Below are 19,539 nucleotides of genomic sequence, written 5' to 3'. Positions count from 1 at the left end.
TATAATAAAAAAGACCTTAACAATAGAAAGATATGCCACGTTCCCGGACAGAAACACTCAATAGTGCAAAGAAGTTGATTATCAGTAAATTAATCTACAAAACTAATCCAATTGCAATGTCCAGTGGGATTTTTGTTTGCTGGTTTATCTTGGCAGAAAAAAAAAAAGTTTAGAATTTATCTTAAAGAATATATCAATGACTGCAAAGAACACTTCGAAAGAAAAAAATGGGCCGGGCGCGGTGACTCACACCTGTAATCCCAGCACTTTGGGAGGCAGAGGCAGGTGAATCACTTGAGGCCAGGAGTTCAAGACCAGCCTGGCCAACATGGTGAAACCCTGTCTCTACTAAAAATACAAGAATTAGCCGAGTGTGGTGGCACACATCTGCACTCTCAGCTGCTTGGGAGGTTGAGGTGGGAGAATCACTTGAACCAGGGAGGTGGAAGTTGCAGTGAGCCGAGATAGTGCTATTATACTCCAGCCTGAGCGACAGAGTGAGACCCTGTCTCAAAAAAATAATAATAAAAATAATAAAACAAAACAATGGGACTTGTATTCTCAGTCACTAACCCTTATTAAAAAGTTACAATCATTAAAATAGGGCAACAAATACCAATGTAAGAATGATGTGACAGGCCAACGGAACAGAATGGTAAACCCAGTCAAGCACACAAAAATATTTAGTGTATGATAAAATGGCCTTTCAGATCATTGGAAAATGATTAATTTGTTTATAATTCATTTGGGGATAGTTGGAAGTTATGTTCTTACCTCTCACCACACATGAAGGTAAAATAAAGAGTTTAATATAAAAAAGTGAAATGAAATAAAAAAATCACAGAAGCACATTTAATTGAAAATGTATATGTTCCTGGTGAGGCAGCAGTTATGCAACAATAAAGTCCAAGACCATAAAGAAAAGATTAATAATCTGACAGCTTAAAAATGAAGCATCAAGAAAGTATTTTAAAAATCGATGGAAATGATAAATTAATTGCATAATATGTGACAAAGAGCGATATATGAAAAGGTGCTAAATACACATCTTATAAACCAATACTAAAAAGATGAACATTACAATAGAAAACAGTCAAAGAATATGAACAGAAAATTTATCATTCATTCACTCAACAAGTATTTATCGAGCACCTCTTCTATGCCAGACAAGTTTACACAAGGGACACAGCAGTGAACAAGACAAAGGTCTCTGCCCCAAGGAGCTTACATTCTACTGGAGACAGGCAAACAATAAACAAGTACATTATGAAGTATTTTAGATAGTGGTAAGTACTATTGGTTAAAAAAAAAAAAGAAGAGTTAAGGCGATCAGGAGTGAGACATGGGGAGCTCAGGGGCTGGGGAGGTCTCATTAGGAAGGAGACATCTGAGCAAAGCTTTGAACAGATTCAGGGAGTTGACCACACAGAGCAGGGGAAATTGCCATGGTGCTGTGGAGGGGCAGGAGAAGGCCAAGGTGGCTGGAACAGAAAGAGCAAGGGACCAAGTGGCGAGGATCCTGGAGACCTTGAACAGGACTTTGGCTTTTAACCTGAGAACCATTGCAGAGCTTTAAGCAGAAGAGTGAAATGTCTCAAAAGGATCATTCTGGCTACCGTCTTGAGAGCAGACTTTTGGGGTACAAAGGTAGGAGCAAATAGACCATTTAGGAGGTCAGCAAACACAAGGCAACATGTTCACTCTCACAGGTAACCAAAAAAAAAATGCAACTAAAAAAATGCATTCACCTGTTTTTAACCTATCCAATTTTTAATGTTCTTTTAGAAAACTGTACCCAGTATGAGTAAGGGTGAGGGCACTTTAGGCAGGTAAATGGGAACCATCTTTCTGGATCTGGCTGGGTAGTCTATGCCAAAGCCTTAAAAACACTAAAACCCTTTCACCAGAAATGCAACTTCTAATACATTAATCTAAAGGTCTAATAATTGCTGATACTTAGTGAGTGCTTGTACGCACCAGGTTCTGAACTAAACGCACTCCACATTACCTCATTTAAATTCTTACCATTATTCCCATCTTACAGAAAGAAAAAAGGCATGGAGAGTCACACAGTTCACAAATGAGGGCTAGAACCAAACCTGAGCACTGTGACCTGCTACACAGCAGAGGCAGATATGAAGATTTCTTCAAGGGCGCTTATTACAGCATCATTTATAATAGCAAATAAAGTACCCAAAAAAATCAACAAAGGAGGTGATTCATTCAGTTATGATTTGTCCACATAAGTCAGTCATTAAAAATCCAGTTAAAGAAAACTCATTTCTGATCCAGCCAGGTACTGATACAGGCAGAACTTTCCGGAGCTTCTCCTTAGAAGCTGCCAGTTGTTGTGATGTCCTATTTCTTGATCCAGGTGGTAATGCAGAGGTGTGCTCACATTGGGATCATTCATCAAGTGGTACACTTAGGATTTGTGAACTTTTCTGTCTGTGAGCAGAGATCGCGCCACTTCACTCCAGCCTGGACGACACAGCAAAAAAACACGTTATTTTTAAAAATTTAAGTTGCCAGGTGTTTCTCCTCCTACGGGGACACAATAAGGCTGTGGAGCAGGTTTCTTGGGTCAGCGATGAGGCCATAGTTATGTAGACCCAAGGCTGGTAGCCACCACTTGCTCCATGTGGAATTAGCTCTCAAGATTCTGTGGTCTGAGAAAGCCTGGTCCTTCCCATACTGCAGGAAGGAAATGCTATGCAGGAAGTGGCTGGCCTTCTGGCAGATAGAAATGAAGGTACTCCCCCACCTCACACCCCACCTTCCCATTCCAACCAGTGGGTTAACATTTCCACCTCCAAGTGAAACTTGCAATCTGACTGCAGGCCCAGGATCCAGGTCCAGTCCTGAGGGAGACAAGGTTCTAACAGGGGAGGGGATCACCACTCCAGAACAGAGGGGGTATCTTGGAGAGTGGGGGACACAAGTCTTGACCTCCTCTTCATCTAGGCAGGCAGGAGCTCCTGTGATCAAGATGAACATTGAAACAGCAGTTACCTTGACACAAGGAAATGTTCATCAACTGTTATCACACAAACAAAGCAGCTTGTTAAATGACATAGACACTATGATCTAATTGTTTTTTTAAATGGGCGGGGGTGTGGAGCCTAGAACAATGGTTTTTCTCTAGGTTAGAGAATGAATTACTTTTTCTCTTTTACTCTGTATTCTAAATTTCCTATAATTGACCTATTTCTTTTGTAATCTGAGATTAAAAATTATATTACAAAAACCTTAAGGGAGAGATTGCTGGTATCTCTTCTTTCATCACCCTGTGGCCCTTTCCTTTCCAGCGCCCAGCTGGGCAAAACTAGTCTCCACTGGCCCCAAGGGCCTGCTCCTTCTGTTACAGGAAAGGGGTCCCGATCCAGGACCCAAGAGAGGCTTCTTAGATCTCACACAAGAAAGAATATGGGGCAAGTCCACAGAGTAAAGTGAAAGCAAGTTTATTAAGTGAAGGAGTAAATGAATGGCTACTCCATAAGCAGAACAGCCCCATGACTGCTGATTACCAGTCATCTATGATTATCTTTTGATTATATATTAAAGAAGGGGTGGATTATTCATGAGTTTTCTGGACAAGAAGTAGGGAGTTCCCAGAACTCAGAGTTCCCCTGTTCCCCTTCCTTTTAGCTCGTATAGGGTAACTTCCGGATGTTGCCATGGCATTTGTAAACTGTCATGCACCGGTGGGAGTGTCTTTTCGCATGCCAATGTGTTGTAATTAGCGTACAATGGGGAGTGCGGTCAACCAGAGGTCATGATCACCACCATCTTGGTTTGGGCTGCTTTTTGGGTTTTGTTTTGTTCTTTTTGAGACAGGGTTTCGCTCTTGTTGCTCAGGCTGAAATGCAATGACGCGATCTTGGCTCACTGCAACCTCCGCCTCCCAGGTTCAAGTGATTCTCTTGCCTCAGCCTCCCAAGTAGCTGGGATTACAGGTGTACACCACCACGCCTGGCTAATTTTTTGTATTTTTAGTAGAGACAGGGTTTCACCATGGCCAGGCTGGTCTTGAACTCCTGACCTCAGGTGATCTGCCCTTCTCGACCTCCCAGAGTGCTGGGATTACAGGCGTGAGCCACCATGCCCAGCCAGCTGGCTTTTAAAAAAAATTTTAATTGCATTCTGTTTTATCAGTGGAGTCCCTGTGACCTGTATCTTGGGACCTCCTGTTTCATCCTGTGACTACTAAGGCCTAGCCTCCTGGGAATGCAGCCCAGCAAGTCTCAGCCTCATTTTACCCAGTCCCCATTCAAGATGGAGTCCCTCTGGTTGGAATGCCTGTCACTTCCATCACCCACCTCCACTCTCAACCTACACCACCTCCCCTTCTCCAGGTCCACTACCAACCCCCACCAGGGGGAAATAAGTAAACTGCATGAGCTCTGAGAAAGCAGAAAAAAAGTCACCTCATGAAGGTGAACCAAGGACTGAGTCACTGACAGAGACGGATGGGTAAATGGGCGGACAGACAGACATGGAGACTGAAATAGAAATGCCTCCCAAAGGCCACAGAGAGTCAGTGCCATGTCTTCACCTCCACCCAGGACTATCACTTATGACATCCCTACCAGCCTGGGCACCCACTGGAGACTTGGCAGGTCTGGCTGCTCTCTGTGACAACTGCAGTCAGCACAGGGGCTGGTATTCCACAGATACCCAGGGAACATGCTGAGTGAGTGAGTGAGTGGATGAATGAAGGAATCGTTCATTGGGAGAAGCATCAGAAGATAGAGATGACAGGAGGGAGTGTGTAAGAGAGTTGAGGAGGAACAGAAACAGATGGAGACAGATGGAGGCTGCAAGTCACACAGTTGGCCACAGACAGAAAATGAACGAATAAGATGGAGGGAGGTTACTGCAGAAAATTTAAAAGCTATAGAAAGCCAGTCATGGTGGTGTGCACCTGTAGTCCCAGAGGCTGAGGCAGGAGGATGGCTTGAGCCCAGGAGTTCCAGGTTGCTGTGAATCCACTACACCCCAGCCTGGGGAACACAGCAAGACTATGCTTTTCTTAAAAAAACAAAAACAAACAAAGAAAAAGCTAGAGAAACCCAGAGAGATCCCAGTGAAAGTTAAATATACAGACAAAAAGAAAAGGAGAGAGAGTACACAAACCCTCCCTTAACCTTGTCAGGATGTTAGTAGTCAGAATCAGTGGTTCCTGCCTTAGTTTCCCTCCTAGATTTGCAGGCCTCTGCTGGGTTGTGTCCCCAGGGCCTGGCGCCCTGCTTGGTTTTGCCAGTTCTCTCCCTTGGGCAGGGGACAGTTGCCCTCTTACCCCAGGGCATGGTAGCTCAGGGCCCTCCCACCCAGAAGGCCCAGATGACGTAAATCCGCCCCCACCCCCCTCCAGCCCCGCAGGCAGGTCCCTGGGAGAAGATCCCTCCCCCTAGCTGGTCCTCATTCCTGCAATAACAATGGGCCCCTGCCTCCACTGGCTCTGGGCTCAGGGCCCCCAGGTTGGGTAGGGGTTGGGGCTGGAGGTGGAGGTAGAGACAGGAATGTAGAGTCTGTAGAGACAGGCCACACAGAGCCTGCTTGCCCCAGACTCTGGGGAGGGGTGAAAGTCAGAGAGGGGAGAAGCTCTAAGGGGCTGAGGGGCTTCCCGCCTCCACAGAACCCAACCTGAATGCCCAGAGTACTGTATCAGCTTGGTTATTTCCCAATCTCCTGGGAGCCATGGGGGAGGGGGCCCAGAGAGCTGGGAGGAAAAAGGACTGGGAAGTAGCCAAAGCCACAGAATTCCCCTGGGTCCTAGAGAAGGGTGGGTTCCTTCCACCCCCAACCCCATTAGTCCCTCGAAAAGGCTCTGACCTCACCTCCCCCACTTCCGGAGTGGAGTTCCAGCCCTGAAGAAACACTTCCAAACCCATGGCTCTGGCCCCCTCCTCAGGCCCCTTCCTCAGCTGCCTCGGCCCTGGGGACTGGGTCCCCCGCCCCACCGTTGCACCAGATGTGGCTACGGGGGAGGGGTAGGCACGGGGCCCAGCTGGCAGTGGTCACTTGGTGGTCCTCTCCCTGCAGAGTCAGCGCTTTCTGTGCCAGCTCGCCCAGCCTCCTCACTCAGCACTTCCTCCAGCCCACTTTCCAGAGGCAGCAGCTGCCTGGGTTGGGTCTTGGATTCCCAGTGCTGCCCAAAACCCATCTACAGTGCAGCCTGGACGATGGAGGGCTTCGGTGCACTGGGGCCTGCCCTCATGGCTTCCCCACTACCACAGAAAATTCTGACCCTCAGTGGGCCTCCTAGTACTTTCCTCTGCAAAGCAAGTGAGGAATCCCACAGCTCCTGACCCCTCTCTGCTTCCCAGACCCGCTGCTGGTCAGGCCTGCTGCTTCCTGGCTCCCCCATGGACTTTCCAGAACCCGGCCTTCCATGACAGGGTCACAGGACCCTGGCTGCTCCGTGGGAGCCCCAGCAACACAGAGCTGAGCATGCGGTAGGGGCTTAAAGTCATGCCTGATCAACAGGCTCTTTCATCCTTCTATCACCGCACCTCTGAGGGTCCCTTGACACTGGTTCCTAGTGCCAAGAACCGGCAACAAGCCTCAAGCACATGCCTGGGTCTTAAAAATGTGGGTGTGAATCCCGGCCTGTAGGGACAGGCGGAGAGAGCTGCCCTTCCCCACAGACGGCTCTGGCTCAGCTCAGCCTTCGAGTCCACGCCCTCATTTGACCCCAGCTCTGCACCCTCCATAGCCTGCCCAGGTCTCTTTTAGGACCCCACCTGCAGGTTTCAACCTAAGGATGCCAGGACACCTCCAGCCACTGAGGCAAGGCCTTGCCCAGCATAAGGAGAGGTGAAGGTAGGCAGGCTCCCCTGGGCTCACAGAGCTGCTGGGCCTGTCAGCCACTGCAGGAGACCTAAACTCAAGCAGAATGAGGTCAGCGGGAGGGAGTAGAGAGGAAGGGAGAGGACAGTTCTGGTGGAGGAGCCACCTCTGGCCCCCCTGCACAAGGTTCACCCTGGGCAAGGAAAGATGCTGAAGACAGATAAAAACAGGAAAGACAGAGGAAGTGGGAATGGGGGTCAACCCCAAGAGATAAACCCCTCCCTTCTCTCACAAGTCAAGAGGAAAGAAAGAAAATAGTGGCCACATGTCTGGCTCTGTGCTGGGGACTTTTCATAATCCTCTCATTCCATCCTCCCAAATATGCCACAAGAAAGGTATGATTACCCCCAGGTCACAGACGGGACTCTGAAGCTCTGAGAGCTTAAAAAGCTTCCCTGGGGAGTGGCTGGGCCAGGCCAGGTCCCCAGCTTAAGTCATGGTGTGGATCCTGGGTCTCCATCTCAGCAGGGATGGCTGGCAGGAGCGCAGTCCTGGCCAGGGAAGTCTGTGCAGAGGCCCAAGCTATGTTCAGAGCAGAGTTTATTCAAATAGAGCCTAACAGGAAACTTGGCTCCTCTGACTCACTCTGATTCGACCTTATTAAGAAAAAAGAGAGAGGAGCAGGAGCCAGCATCGGGTAAGGTTTCACGCCAAGAGCTGGCTCCGAGGCCCGCTGAGTGGAATGGCCTGTGCCCTGATCCCCCCACACCCAAAGCCTTGAGGCAGTCCCTACTCTGCTGTCTGAGTCAAGGCGAGGGGTTCTGCCTTCATTTTAGGGCAACTGAGTTCCCTTCCTCACAGTCATCCTCTATCCTCCTTCCACTCCTCTTCCCTTCCCTCCCTGCCTAGGGGTACCCTGAGGCCTGTTTCCACTTCTCCCCCTCTGCTGCCGCAGCTGCCCATCTGGCTGGCGGGAGGGTCCTACAGGACCCCAGGGATTCCAAGCAGCTGAGGCCAACACTGCAGGGGGCAAGCAGGAGGGAGGGAAGGCTTAACCCTCCAGGTCCCGGCCCTCAGTGAGCCCTGCCTCAGCATCTTGCTTGGTGTCAGTCACACCAATGGCTCTTTGGAGGAATCTTGTCTGGAGTCTGAGATAGAAACCCCATGCTGGGGAGCTGAGGTGTGAGCGTTGACAGGTTGCTGGCTGGGAGATACTGGAAGCCTCTGACCTCTGGGCTGAATTCTGGGCATTTAAAGGATAGAGACATGCCAGAGTCCAAGCCTCAGTCCTGAAGAACAGTGCAAAGGGTGAACAAATGCTGCCTGGCAAGGATGGGGTTGGGAGGTCTACAGTTCTCGAAGAATGTCCACTCTAGTTACCTCCTCCCTAGGTGGGCTCCAGGCATTTCCAAAATAAGAAGGAATATACAGGGGCCAAATTAAGGGCAGGTCCTTCATACCTTGTTTATAAGTCCAAGAGGGCAATTTCTGCCCTTCGGTTTCCAGGAATACGGTTGGAGAAGGCAGCCCGAGGGAGGCCGGTAGAGCAGTATTTGGAGTGTGATTTCTTGGATGCCAAAGTGTCCAAACTTCTGGGACCCCCTCCTATCCCTGCCATTCCCAGAAGGAACAGAGAATCACCCAAAGCACTCTCAGGAGCCATCTGGCCTAATCTTCCATTGGTGAGATGTGGCAGCTGGATAGTAAGGGACTGAGCCACACAGCAACAGGACCAGGCCAGTTCTCCGGAACCACCCTTCTGTTGTTCTATGCTTACAGGCTTCTCTATCTCACAGTGACCCCTGTCCCATATCAAAGACAGCCCCTGGTTTCATTTTATCCATGTATACACTCAAGTTATTCCCAGGCTATGCAGAGTCAAGAGATGCAGGACAGAAACCATACGTGCTGTTTGGGAAGATGATCTCTCCCAGGATCTCACAAGTGCTATTCAGCCCAGGGATATACCCCACTCTTCAGACTGGGAAAGTAAGCCCCTGAGGTGTGCCACGAGGGAAAAGCAGCAGCTCCAGTGCCTCTCTACACAGGTCCAAGAGCTGCGGTGCACCTGAGGCCTGGAATTAGAGAGTGGTCCCTGTTCAGCATCTCCCCGAGGAGGCCCACAAACAAAGAGGGTGTGTGGTTTTTTTTTTTTCTTCTTATTGAGGGTGTGGGATAATGGCGGAAGGAACATACAAAGAGGGTGTCTCTTAATTAGCACTGGCTTTAGGGAACAAGGAAAATGGAAAACTCGGGAGTACTGGGAGGAGGCTGGAGCAGACAGGAGTCAGAGTCCCATTCCAGCCCAAAAGAGAAGGCAGTGAGCAAGGTGGAGACCAGGGATGCTGTGTCCAAAGCAGAGAGGAATGGGTGGGGTGGTGCTGACATTCCAGCCCTGTTCTGCCTGCCAGAGCCCCACTTACCAGGCCCGAGTCCCCAGAGGTCCTCTCCTACTCCCTGCTCGATTCCCTTCCTCAGAGGCAGGTCTGTGGCTTGGCTGGGAACTCCAGGGACGGAGGGAGCACTGCAGCTGTAGGACCGGCACATAGCTAAAAGCCGGCGGGCCATAGGGCCCCGCGGAGGAGGCCCCAGCAGGCGGACCAAGAGGCCGAAGCCTCCCGACGCTCCCAGCCTGTTGCTTATTCATTCAGAGTGGGAAAGCGCCAGCCGAGCGGCCAGCCAGTGCGGGGCTGGCCATGTAAGGCCCACAGGCGGTCCTGCCCGCCCGGTGCCCTGCGGAGAGCCTCGTGCAGCCCTGGGCACCGCCCCTGCCCTGCCCTGACCCCTTGGCCTCGAAATGCTGTCATCGGAGGAGCAGTCCCGCTCGGGACAAGGCCAGCATGGACAAAGCTAGAGCTGGGGCAAGCAAGGAGCCTTCCTGTCCTCGAGGCCGTGGGAAGAGAAGCACGCCCAAGGGGCCACTCCTGAGAGCCTCTCTGTCCACCAGGCCTCTGCAGAGGGGTCACCATGGCTCTGGCCCGAGGCAGCCGGCAGCTGGGGGCCCTGGTGTGGGGCGCCTGCCTGTGCGTGATGGTGCACGGGCAGCAGGCGCAGCCCGGGCACGGCTCGGACCCCCGGCGCTGGCGGCAGCTGATTCAGTGGGAGAACAACGGGCAGGTGTACAGCTTGCTCAACTCGGGTTCAGAGTACGTGCCGGCCGGGCCTCAGCACTCCGAGAGTAGCTCCCGGGTGCTGCTGGCCGGCGCGCCCCAGGCCCAGCAGCGGCGCAGCCACGGGAGCCCCCGGCGTCGGCAGGCGCCGTCCCTGCCCCTGCCGGGGCGCGTGGGCTCGGACACCGTGCGCGGCCAGGCGCGGCACCCATTTGGCTTCGGCCAGGTGCCCGACAACTGGCGCGAGGTGGCCGTCGGGGACAGCACTGGCATGGCCCGGGCCCGCACCTCCGTCTCCCAGCAACGGCACGGGGGCTCCGCCTCCTCGGTCTCGGCTTCGGCCTTCGCCAGCACCTACCGCCAGCCGCCCTCCTATCCGCAGCAGTTCCCCTACCCGCAGGCGCCCTTCGTCAGCCAGTACGAGAACTACGATCCCGCGTCGCGGACCTACGACCAGGGTTTCGTGTACTACCGGCCCGCGGGCGGCGGCATGGGCGCGGGGGCGGCGGCCGTGGCCTCGGCGGGAGTGATCTACCCCTACCAGCCCCGGGCGCGCTACGAGGAGTACGGCGGCGGCGAGGAGCTGCCCGAGTACCCGCCGCAGGGCTTCTACCCAGCCCCCGAAAGGCCCTATGTGCCGCCGCCGCCGCCGCCACCGCCCCCCGACGGCCTGGACCGCCGCTACTCGCACAGCCTGTACAGCGAGGGCACCACAGGCTTCGAGCAGGCCTACCCCGACCCCGGCCCCGGCCCCGAGGCGGCGCAGACCTACGGCGGAGACCCGCGCCTGGGCTGGTACCCGCCCTACGCCAACCCGCCGCCCGAGGCGTACGGGCCGCCGCGCGCGCTGGAGCCGCCCTACCTGCCCGTGCGCAGCTCCGACGCGCCCCCGTCGGGTGGGGAGCGGAACGGCGCGCAGCAGGGCCGCCTCAGCGTGGGCAGCGTGTACCGGCCCAACCAGAACGGCCGCGGTGAGTACCGCCCCCGACGCCCCTCCGGCCGCGCGTGCCCCTGGCCGCGGGAAACTGCTCCGGGCGCCGGGCCCCTCCTCGGAACTTCCCAGAGGCCTCCCCTGAGCTGCTAAGCACGGAGCAGCGCCCCCTGCCGACTTCCCCCGACCCAGCCAACAGCCCCCCTGGCACCTCACCTCCCAGCTTAACCCGAACCCAGGCATCATCAGTGCCAGGGTTTGGCCAGGCAGGTGTGGGCTGTGATCCTGGCTTTGGTGGAGGGACTAGCCGAGCTTTGGGAGGAGGTTTGCCTTCTGCACCTGGCTTGGGTCATCTGAGGACAAAAGGAAGAAACACCTCATCCAGCTTCTCCCTCATTTCAGAGAGGGCATCTCCTTCTCCCCTTAGAGATGTCCTGTGCCAGCTTACAGGGTGAGGCAAGGAGCATCAGAAACCTGAGTCTTCAGGGCCAGAAAGGCCTTAAGGGATGCCCCTGGAGGTGTGGCAGGTTGCCCATCACTGGGCATGTGTGAGCTTGGCCTGAGTGTGCAGGAGGTTAGAGGGGAGCCTGTGCTCCAGGCGGCAGTCCAGACTTCCTCCAGGGAGTCTGCAAGGCTGGGGCAAGAGAGACCAGTCAGGCACTGGCCTGGGTGCAGAATTTCAGAGGCTACCAAAAAACACAGTAGTTGAGATGAGTAATATTTAGATATATTTTTTAAAGTCAAAATTAATGCAAAAAAAAAAAAAAAACCCTGTGATAAACGATATATCCAAATTTTAAATAGAATCAGTAATAGTGGTATGCCAAGCCATATTGGAGCCTGAGGCAAACTGGAAAATCAGCAACACGGATCTTGTCTCAATTTGAAATTTGGATATTTTGTTCATTACAGATCTTTTTGCATTAATTTTTATTTTAAAAACTATTGCGTTAAATATTACTTATCTCCATTACTGAGTTTTTTTTGGCACCCCCTAAAATTTTGCACCCCGAGCAAAAAAAGAAAAAAAAAAACCACCTCGCTGGCCTCATTCCCCTCCCCCTAGTCCTGGTCCTGGGGGAGAGCTCCAGCTGTGGACAGGCCTCCCTCTGGCTTTTCAGGGGGTGAAGATATGTCCTCCTCTTGGGAAGGCCCAAGCCCTCTGCGCATGAGGGCACAGTGGAGAGGCAGCTTCCACACATGCTGTTAGCAGTCAGGGCTACTGTGACAAGGGCTGATGGGTGGGTCTGGCTAGTGCGGATGGCCATCATCCATTCTCTACTGTCCTAGAATCCCCCTCCCTGCTACCCTCTCCATACAGACAGCCTTTGGGTCAAGGTTTTCTGGTCAGTGCCTGGTACTTATGCAGTCCAACCCTGCCTTGCCTCTTTCAAGCTGTCGTAGTTCCCTCTACCCGTAATCCTCTGCTCCCCATTGAGGTTGCTGTGCCTGGCCCACCAAGTAAGGGCTGAGCCCTACAGTGCCCCAGAGCATAGGTGCTAGCACCCCAGCCTCCTCCTCAGCTTCTGTCAGCAGAGGGATGATGCCTTGTCTCCAGCCAAGCTGACCTCAGGAAGGGGCTGCTCATGGGGTGCCTGTCTCCCTGGGGACTGCTGGAGGCCAAGACTAGGCGAGAGGAGTGTCTCCACTGGGAACACTCACTCCGTCACATCCAAGGGGACTCATTTGAGTTGTGTGCTGAATTCCACTTTAAGAACCTGCAGGAGCTCAGGAAAGTCGGATGGCAGGTCCTTCTGTGGTGTGATGCAGGATGCATCCGCCTGCTCTGGTCCTTATCAGGTACTTGCAGCATCCCTGCGGAAGGGCGCGTCATAGCCATACGTCAGCTGCTCTGCGGCCCCTTGGAGGACAGGATGTTTTACCTAGAGGGTGCTAAGCTTTTGCAGTGGCTTTTTTTAGAACGCAAGACCTCAGCATGAGACTCAGCCTGATGGGCCCCACCTCTGGGCAGAGAAAACTGAGCCCTCAAATGCCACAATACTGGCAGAGGCAGGCCTGGGACTTGGCATCTGGGCACCAAGTCAGTGGGTTTTCTAGGGCCTCTCTTTGGGCTATTAGTTCTTAAGGAAGCCAGTTGGTTGAGAGGGGAATGGGACAGGGCAAGGCCATGTCTGAAGTGGGGGTGCTTGGTGCTTAGCAGACCTCTGGCCACTACCCCTGAGCCCCACAGTTCATTTTGGGTCAAAAACATTTCTCCCCTGAAGGCAGCATCCTAGGTGCCAAGCTGAGTGTGCTTACATGCATCAAGTCCAGGCCCTTCCCTGGGGGAGTCTAGCAGGAGGGGCATCTCAGTGCTGTAATTAGGCAAGCATTGGTAGGGCCAGGGGCTTTGGGATCCCAGAGGAGGGCCCTCCCAGTCAGGCTACGGCTCAGGGAGACTTCCAGAGGAGGCAGTGTCTAAGCATTGCTGCAAGGGATGGTCGTCAGCACCATCCAGGTGTCCCTTCCCCTAATCATTGAGGGTGTGGGGTGGGAGTGTGTTTTTTGCTCGGGAGGGGGTTGCAGGCTAGTTTAGGGCTCACAAAGAGGCCAGAGAGGGAGCAGTAGTCTCTCCCATCATTGGTTCCTCCCTCTCCACCCTGCTAGGCCAGACCGTGGAAAATCCCAGCCCAGGGAAGGCCAAGCCTTGTACTTGAGATCAGACCCCCAGGCCTGGTGTGGGAGCCCAAGGCGGATTCTCTGAGACTGACTTCATTCCTCCTGGCCACACACCCAGGGGTCTGAGGCTGGGCGCTGGCAGCCTGAGTATGTGTGTGGGCGTGGACATGTCCTCACAACACCAAGCACATGTGAGCACCACCCACCTCCCTCCATGGGTGGGTGGTTTCCAAGCGCCTGTCCTGAGTCCAGTTTCTTCCTCAGGTACCTGTGCCCTCTTTCTTCCCGCCCTGGGCACTGGTACTGCTTCCTGCAGTACCATTCTCACCAATTCTGCAACATGAAACTGAAAAGAAACTAGGGGAAACAGAGGCCCGGAGGGGGTCACATACTTTGCCTGGCTCTCATAGCAAATCCCTGAAGAGAGGCCTGGAGGGTGGCCAGCCACTTCCCAGGCCCAGCTGGGTCCCCTGCACTGTGTCGGCTCCCTTGATGTGACCTGTCCCTCTACCACCAACCAGGCCCTCCTCTCCTGGGATCCTTGCCTCGGCTCCTGCCTCCCTGGAGTTTCAGCTTGTCTGAGCTGGGGGTCTTAGTGCCACGTAAGAAGCCCTGCAGCCCCAGAAGACCAAAGCTCCCCTCCCAAGGCTTTACCCTCCCACCCCCCGCCTGACTCACTGGCTCTGGCAATCCTGTGAAAGGAACATGGAACAGGCTGCCCTGGGCATCCTCCCAGGGCATCTCGGATGGCTGTGCTAGCCTTGCCTGGCATGTGTCCTCTATCCCTGACCTCACATGGCCAATCAGAGGCCAGGAGGGAACTGCAGCTGCCTCCTCCCTGGTCCCTTGCTCCCAGTCTCTCCTTCTCCAGTCTATCCTACATGTGGGCAGATAAACCCCTGCACTCTGACCAGGTTACTCCTCTGCTCAAGAAGATTCTGTAGCTCCTCAGGGCCTTTAGGACAAAATCTAGTGTCTCAGCTCAGCACTTCAGAGCTAGAGGCACCCCTTCCTGTCCTTTCTTCCTCCTTTTCTCAAGCCTCCATAGCCCCCATCGGACCATGCTGCTCGTGGGCCTAGATGTTACACCTCCCTAGACACATGCAAGGGTGTTTCTAGGGTACCCCCTTCTCTGTCCAGCTTCCTGCACCCAAGAGGCCAGACCTGTCTGGACCCTCAGTCCCTGAGAGCAGCCCTGGCTGCCTGCTACCACCCCTCCTACCTGAGCCCCTAGCTCACCTGGGCCTGCTCCACCCCACCTCCACAGGATGCCTGCCCTCCTCTGCCCTCCAGATGACTCACCTTCCCCTGCAGAGTTTGGAGTAGATGCAGGGAAGGACCAAAGCAGGCTTTACCCAACAAGCTTCCAGAGTTAGAGCCCAGAGGCAGGGATGATAATGCCAACTTGGCCATTTGCGGAAGACTGCTTCCTGGGCTTAGTGACTTCAATGTGCAGTTTCATTCATCCTTACAACCTCCTAATGAGGTGCAGGTTATGGTACTCCTGGTGTAGATGAGAAAACTGAGGCCTAGGGAGGTGGCACAGAAGGGTACAGCCGAGCTTGAATTCAAACTGATGCATCACAATGAGATGACCCAGGAGGATGCCATGTTCAACCTGCGGGCGGGGCAGGGCGTGAGCATGGACCCCTCTGCCAGCTTTGCCTCTGTGGTCCTCACCTCCCCCCATCTGCATCCAGAGGAAGAATATGCTTGCATTTGCTGAGTGCATTACACATCATCTCCTTTAATTCCCAGGTCCTAGCCAGGTACTGTTTTTTGTCCCATCTTACAGATAAGGTGACAAGTTCACTTGCTTGCTTTTAGTAGTGGAACTAGTATTTGGGTCTGTGTGACTCCCTATCTTGAGTTCTTAACAACCATGCATTTTAAAAAAATTGTTGTGTATTACTGCTTATCTTGTATGCCTCATTTATTCACTCATTCATTTGGTCATTCATTCATTCAACAGATATTTGCCTGCTAGATTCTGGGCACTGGTTGTGACAGGGTGAGATGGGACAGTGAGTGTGAAAGACTTTGGAAGCAGAGTCTCTCCCCAGTGTGGTGTTAGGGTGTAGCCTGGTCATGGTCATTGCTGATTCCAGAATGTTTGTGTAACAAACACTCATATAGTGCATACTAAGTGCCGGACGCTGTTCTTGGAGCTTTGCAGTTAGAATCACTTAAGCCTTGGCCAGGCGCGGTGGCTCACGCCTGTAATCCCAGCACTTTGGGAGGCCGAGGTGGGCGGATCACGAGGTCAGGAGATCAAGACCATCCTGGCTAACACGGTGAAACCCCGTCTCTACTAAAAGTACAAAAATTAACTGGGCGTGGTGGCGGGCACCTGTAGTCCCAGCTACTCGGGAGGCTAAGGCAGGAGAATGGCGTGAACCTGGGAGGCGGAGCTTGCAGTGAGCTGAGATTGTGCCACTGCATTCCAGCCTGGGTGACAGAGTGAGATTCCGTCTCTTAAAAAAAAAAAAAAAAAAAAAAAAAAAAGCATCACTTATCCTTGTAACAACCGTGGGATTGTTATCCCCATTTTGCAGATGAGCAAACTGAGGCCCTGAGAGGTTAAGCGACTTGCCCTGGAGGCAGAATCACAGATCAGCATCCCTCCTTCCTTCCCTGAAGTTGTCTCAGATTGTTCCTTCAGAAAGAAAAAGAGTCATCAGGCTTAGAAAGCTGTGTTGGATCAGACAAGCTGTGGAAACGGAGGGTTCTAGGCCCTCCTCCTGCCTCCCTGTTCCTCCTTTGAGAGTCATTAGTGTCTGAACAAACAAGTAGAGTCCTAAGCAGCCTCATCCCAGGCAGACTTCCTGTCTCCTCTCTTATCAGCCACTTGCAAGGCACCTTCTCTCTCCCCTGGTCTCAAACTGGACCATCCCTGCAAGAAGAGACAGCTCCTGTTTTCAATACTAAGAGTAAGAATATCTGATATTTATTGAACAGACACTATGCTAAGCATTTTATTTTTCTCATTTAATTCCCACAACAGCCTTGTGAGATTAATAGTACTATCATCTCCATTTTATAGATGAGGAAACTGAGGCTTGGAGAAATTAAATAACTTACCCAAGGTCTCAGGGTTAATGAGTGGCCAAGCTTAGACCTAGGCTGACTGTCCACTCCAGTGGGCCCGGCTTCTGTGCTGTCTCTCAGGGAAGGGTGTTTTATGTTCTGTGTTATCTGTCTCTGTGTTCACTGTTCCCCTGAGGTGTGAACACCTGAAAAAAACAAAATTTGGGTTTTCGCCTCAAGTTTGCAGGCCCCACAAACTTGCTGTGGATGGTAGCAGAGCTGGGTTGGGAGCCATTAGTGCCTTTATGGGTCCCAGGCTACTGCTAGACTTGGCCTGGGAGTTCTGGCTTTTTGTCCTCTCTCCTTCCTCCTAACCTCAGGGGTCCCCACTGCAGCATCCTCTGGTCTCAGAAGGGGTACCCCTCTCCAGTAGCTCCTGAGTCCATTCTATCTCCTTTCTAAGCTGGAAACACATGGAAGACTTCCCAGGACAGTGGCTGACATGGGCAGGAGAGGAAAGGGGCAGGGAGGGAGCTGGGGTCCACCCAGGTGGCTCACACCTGCTTCCAATTGCTGTGCCCAGCATGCCTGCAGAAGCACAGTCAGGGTTGGGATGCTGGAGAGAGAGGTTTGGACTTGCCCCCTCCCCTGGCCCTGATCTAGCCACCTCATTTCCACAGGCAGCTGGGCCAAGGGCCTTCTTTTTGTCTGGACTCATGATCACAGGGCAAGGGTTGCATCTGGGTCCTTCTCCCTCTTGCTGATGAGCACCCAGAAACTGGGCATTGCAGTACCACCTGGAAATGGGGAGAGGGGTCTCAGAATGCCAAAGCAGGAAGAGACACAGGATGGGAAAGCGAGACCCCAGAGGCCTTTGCCATCCAAACCTCAGGAGACAACCCAGCCTTCCCCCTGCTTGTGGGCCAGTTGGAACCACAGGTTTTCCAAACCTGAAGCAAATCCTTTTGCAAAAGAAGGGACTTTGAGAATCAATTCCAGACTCTGCTTGACAATGAAGTCTGTGCTCACACAGGCAATGCCACCAGACCCTTTATGCAGTGTGGGCATTGGCTCACGCACTTGCCAAGGGCATACAGGTGCTAGGCCCTGAGCTGGGCATGGAGAATTTCAGGGGCACCTCAGACCCCTCCCTGGCCTCACTGACATCTCAGCCTGGCAGTAAGAAAACAGACACCTGGGGTGCAGAGTGGCCCAAGCCCACGTCTGTCTTTGCCAGCTCCCATCGTCTGCTGTGCACCTGGGAGACATGCGCCAGAAGCTGAGTACAGGCAAAAGACAATACCACTCACCCCTGCCCTCATAGGCTCTCGCCTGGCTGCGGAAGGCAGATATCATCTCGTGAGGAAATAGTCATGTAACAAATATTTATTGAGCGACTTACTGTATGCTGGGCACTGTTCTAGAGCTGGGTATTTGTGAAAAGAAAGAGACAAAATTCTTGCCCTTGTGGATCTTCTATTTTCATGTATAAACATAATGAATACGTAAAAAAAAAAGAAGAAGGTAATAAGTGCTGTGGAAAAATAGAGATAGGTAAGAAAGATCGGGAGTATAGGAGAGGGGCAGGTGGCAAAGGTGGTCGGGCCTCATGAAGGTGACATTTGAGCAAAGACTTGAGGCGTATGCAGCTGTCTGCAGGAAGAGCATTCCAGATAGGAAGACAGTCAGTGCAAGGCCCTGAGGCAGGAGTTCTCTGGGGTTTTCAGGTATGCTCCAGTGTGGTTAGAACAGAGTGGAGTGGAAATGGAGGTATAACAGGGGACAGGTCAGAGAGGTAATGGGATCCAGGCCATGGGGAGCTTGTCAGCCATTGTGACGGATTTGCCTTTTATTTTCTGTGCATCCTTTTCCTCAGAGTTTGAGCTGAGCAGAAACATGGGTTTCTGCTAAACAGGGCCTCTGACTGCTGCGCTAGGAGTGGACAGTGGGGAGTCAGTCGGGGAAACTGAGAGGCGGCTGTTCCAGAGACCAGGAAAAGTGATAGCAATGGAGGAAGCCAGCTTTAGGGTTTGTTCTTGAGATAGAGCTGAGGGGATTTCCTGCTGGGTTGGATATGGGGTATGAAAGGAAAAGAGGTGTCAGGGATCACACAGTGGTTTATGGCTGGTGTGGCTGGAAGGATGCAGTTGCCTTGAGCTGAGATGGAAAGGCCATGGGCAGAGTAAGTTTTGTAAGAAATATAAACATTTCAAGTCACTCTGCAGGGCCTGAGAGGGCAGGGAGGGAACCCCTGGAGTAACTGAAGCAACAGGGGAAGCTTCTAGAGGTGGGATAGGGGGCACCAGGCAGGGCTTGCAAGGGCGAGGAGGACTGCAAGGGCAGGGGTTGGGTTCACGCTGGGAAGAAATGTGCATTAGGTGTGCAGAGAGGCAGCAGAGGCTTGGCCTCTGGGCAGGGGGCTGACCTCCCCAGTGGGTAGTGTCGTCTGCCTCTCCCTCAGCCCAGCCTGCCTCCTGGGCAGCTGGTGCAATCAAGCACACACTCACAAATCCCTTCCGTGAGTCAGGCCCTTCTGCTGCTAGCTGTCTCTCCCCATCGGTGAGGTGGACAGACGAGTGCTATAAAACGGTGCAGGGTAGTGGTGGAGGGGTGGTCAGGTGTGACAAGGTGGGCTTTGGAGCTAAAGACTGTGTACCCCCGCATAGGTAGAGCTGGTGTGTGTGTGTGTGTGTGTGTGTGTGTGTGCATGCACACACATGCATAGCTGGGAATTCCAGGACAAGGGCACCATGGGATCGGGGGTAGAAAGGTTGGGGTATGCTGCTAGAGACCTGCCTACTGATCCTGAGGGTTAAGAGTTCTGGAAGGCTAGGTAAGGCCAAACCACAGATGGCTTTAGCTGCCACTCTAAGACTTCTGGGCTTGATTCTGTGGGCAATGGGGAGCCATTGAAGACTCTGGGCCTGGCTTGATGGCTGTCCTAGCTCTCAGGCTTGAGCTGGGATTGCACCTTCGTTATGGGGCAAAGTAGAATCTGCAACCACTTTGCCTGCCTGCTCACCAGGTAGGTGTGGCACCACCAGGCCAGTGCTGACAAGT

The 19,539-nt window shown here is 53.0% G+C and overlaps 1 protein-coding gene and 1 long non-coding RNA gene across 3 annotated transcripts in view; one reads left to right on the top strand and one right to left on the bottom strand.

Moving 5' to 3' along the window:
• Positions 1-713: 713 nt before the first annotated feature.
• The window catches only part of LOC117070388, a 21,736-nt gene continuing 2,910 nt past the window's right edge, over positions 714-19,539 (bottom strand). The window contains exons 2-4 of one of the 2 annotated variants that reach the window (XR_004431902.1): positions 16,534-16,685; positions 2,811-2,978; positions 714-2,481 (exon numbers count right to left, since the gene is read on the bottom strand). This is a non-coding gene — a long non-coding RNA (uncharacterized LOC117070388). Of the gene's footprint in view, positions 2,482-2,810; positions 2,979-10,764; positions 14,698-16,533; positions 16,686-19,539 lie in introns of those variants that run through there. The other variant, XR_004431901.1, reaches the window with a different exon arrangement.
• Positions 9,403-19,539, top strand: part of LOXL1 (lysyl oxidase like 1) — a 25,372-nt gene continuing 15,235 nt past the window's right edge. The window contains exon 1 of the mRNA XM_033189437.1: positions 9,403-10,873. Within this exon, the coding sequence (XP_033045328.1) occupies positions 9,760-10,873 (1,114 nt within the window). The 5' untranslated portion in view covers positions 9,403-9,759. The remainder of the gene's footprint in view (positions 10,874-19,539) is intronic.

This window comes from Trachypithecus francoisi, unplaced genomic scaffold (assembly GCF_009764315.1).
Source record: "Trachypithecus francoisi isolate TF-2019V2 unplaced genomic scaffold, Tfra_2.0 Lachesis_group3, whole genome shotgun sequence".
NCBI classification, from domain to species: domain Eukaryota; kingdom Metazoa; phylum Chordata; class Mammalia; order Primates; family Cercopithecidae; genus Trachypithecus; species Trachypithecus francoisi.
The sequence above is the reverse complement of the archived record's forward strand: the minus strand, read 5'-3'. Positions and strand labels throughout refer to the sequence as shown.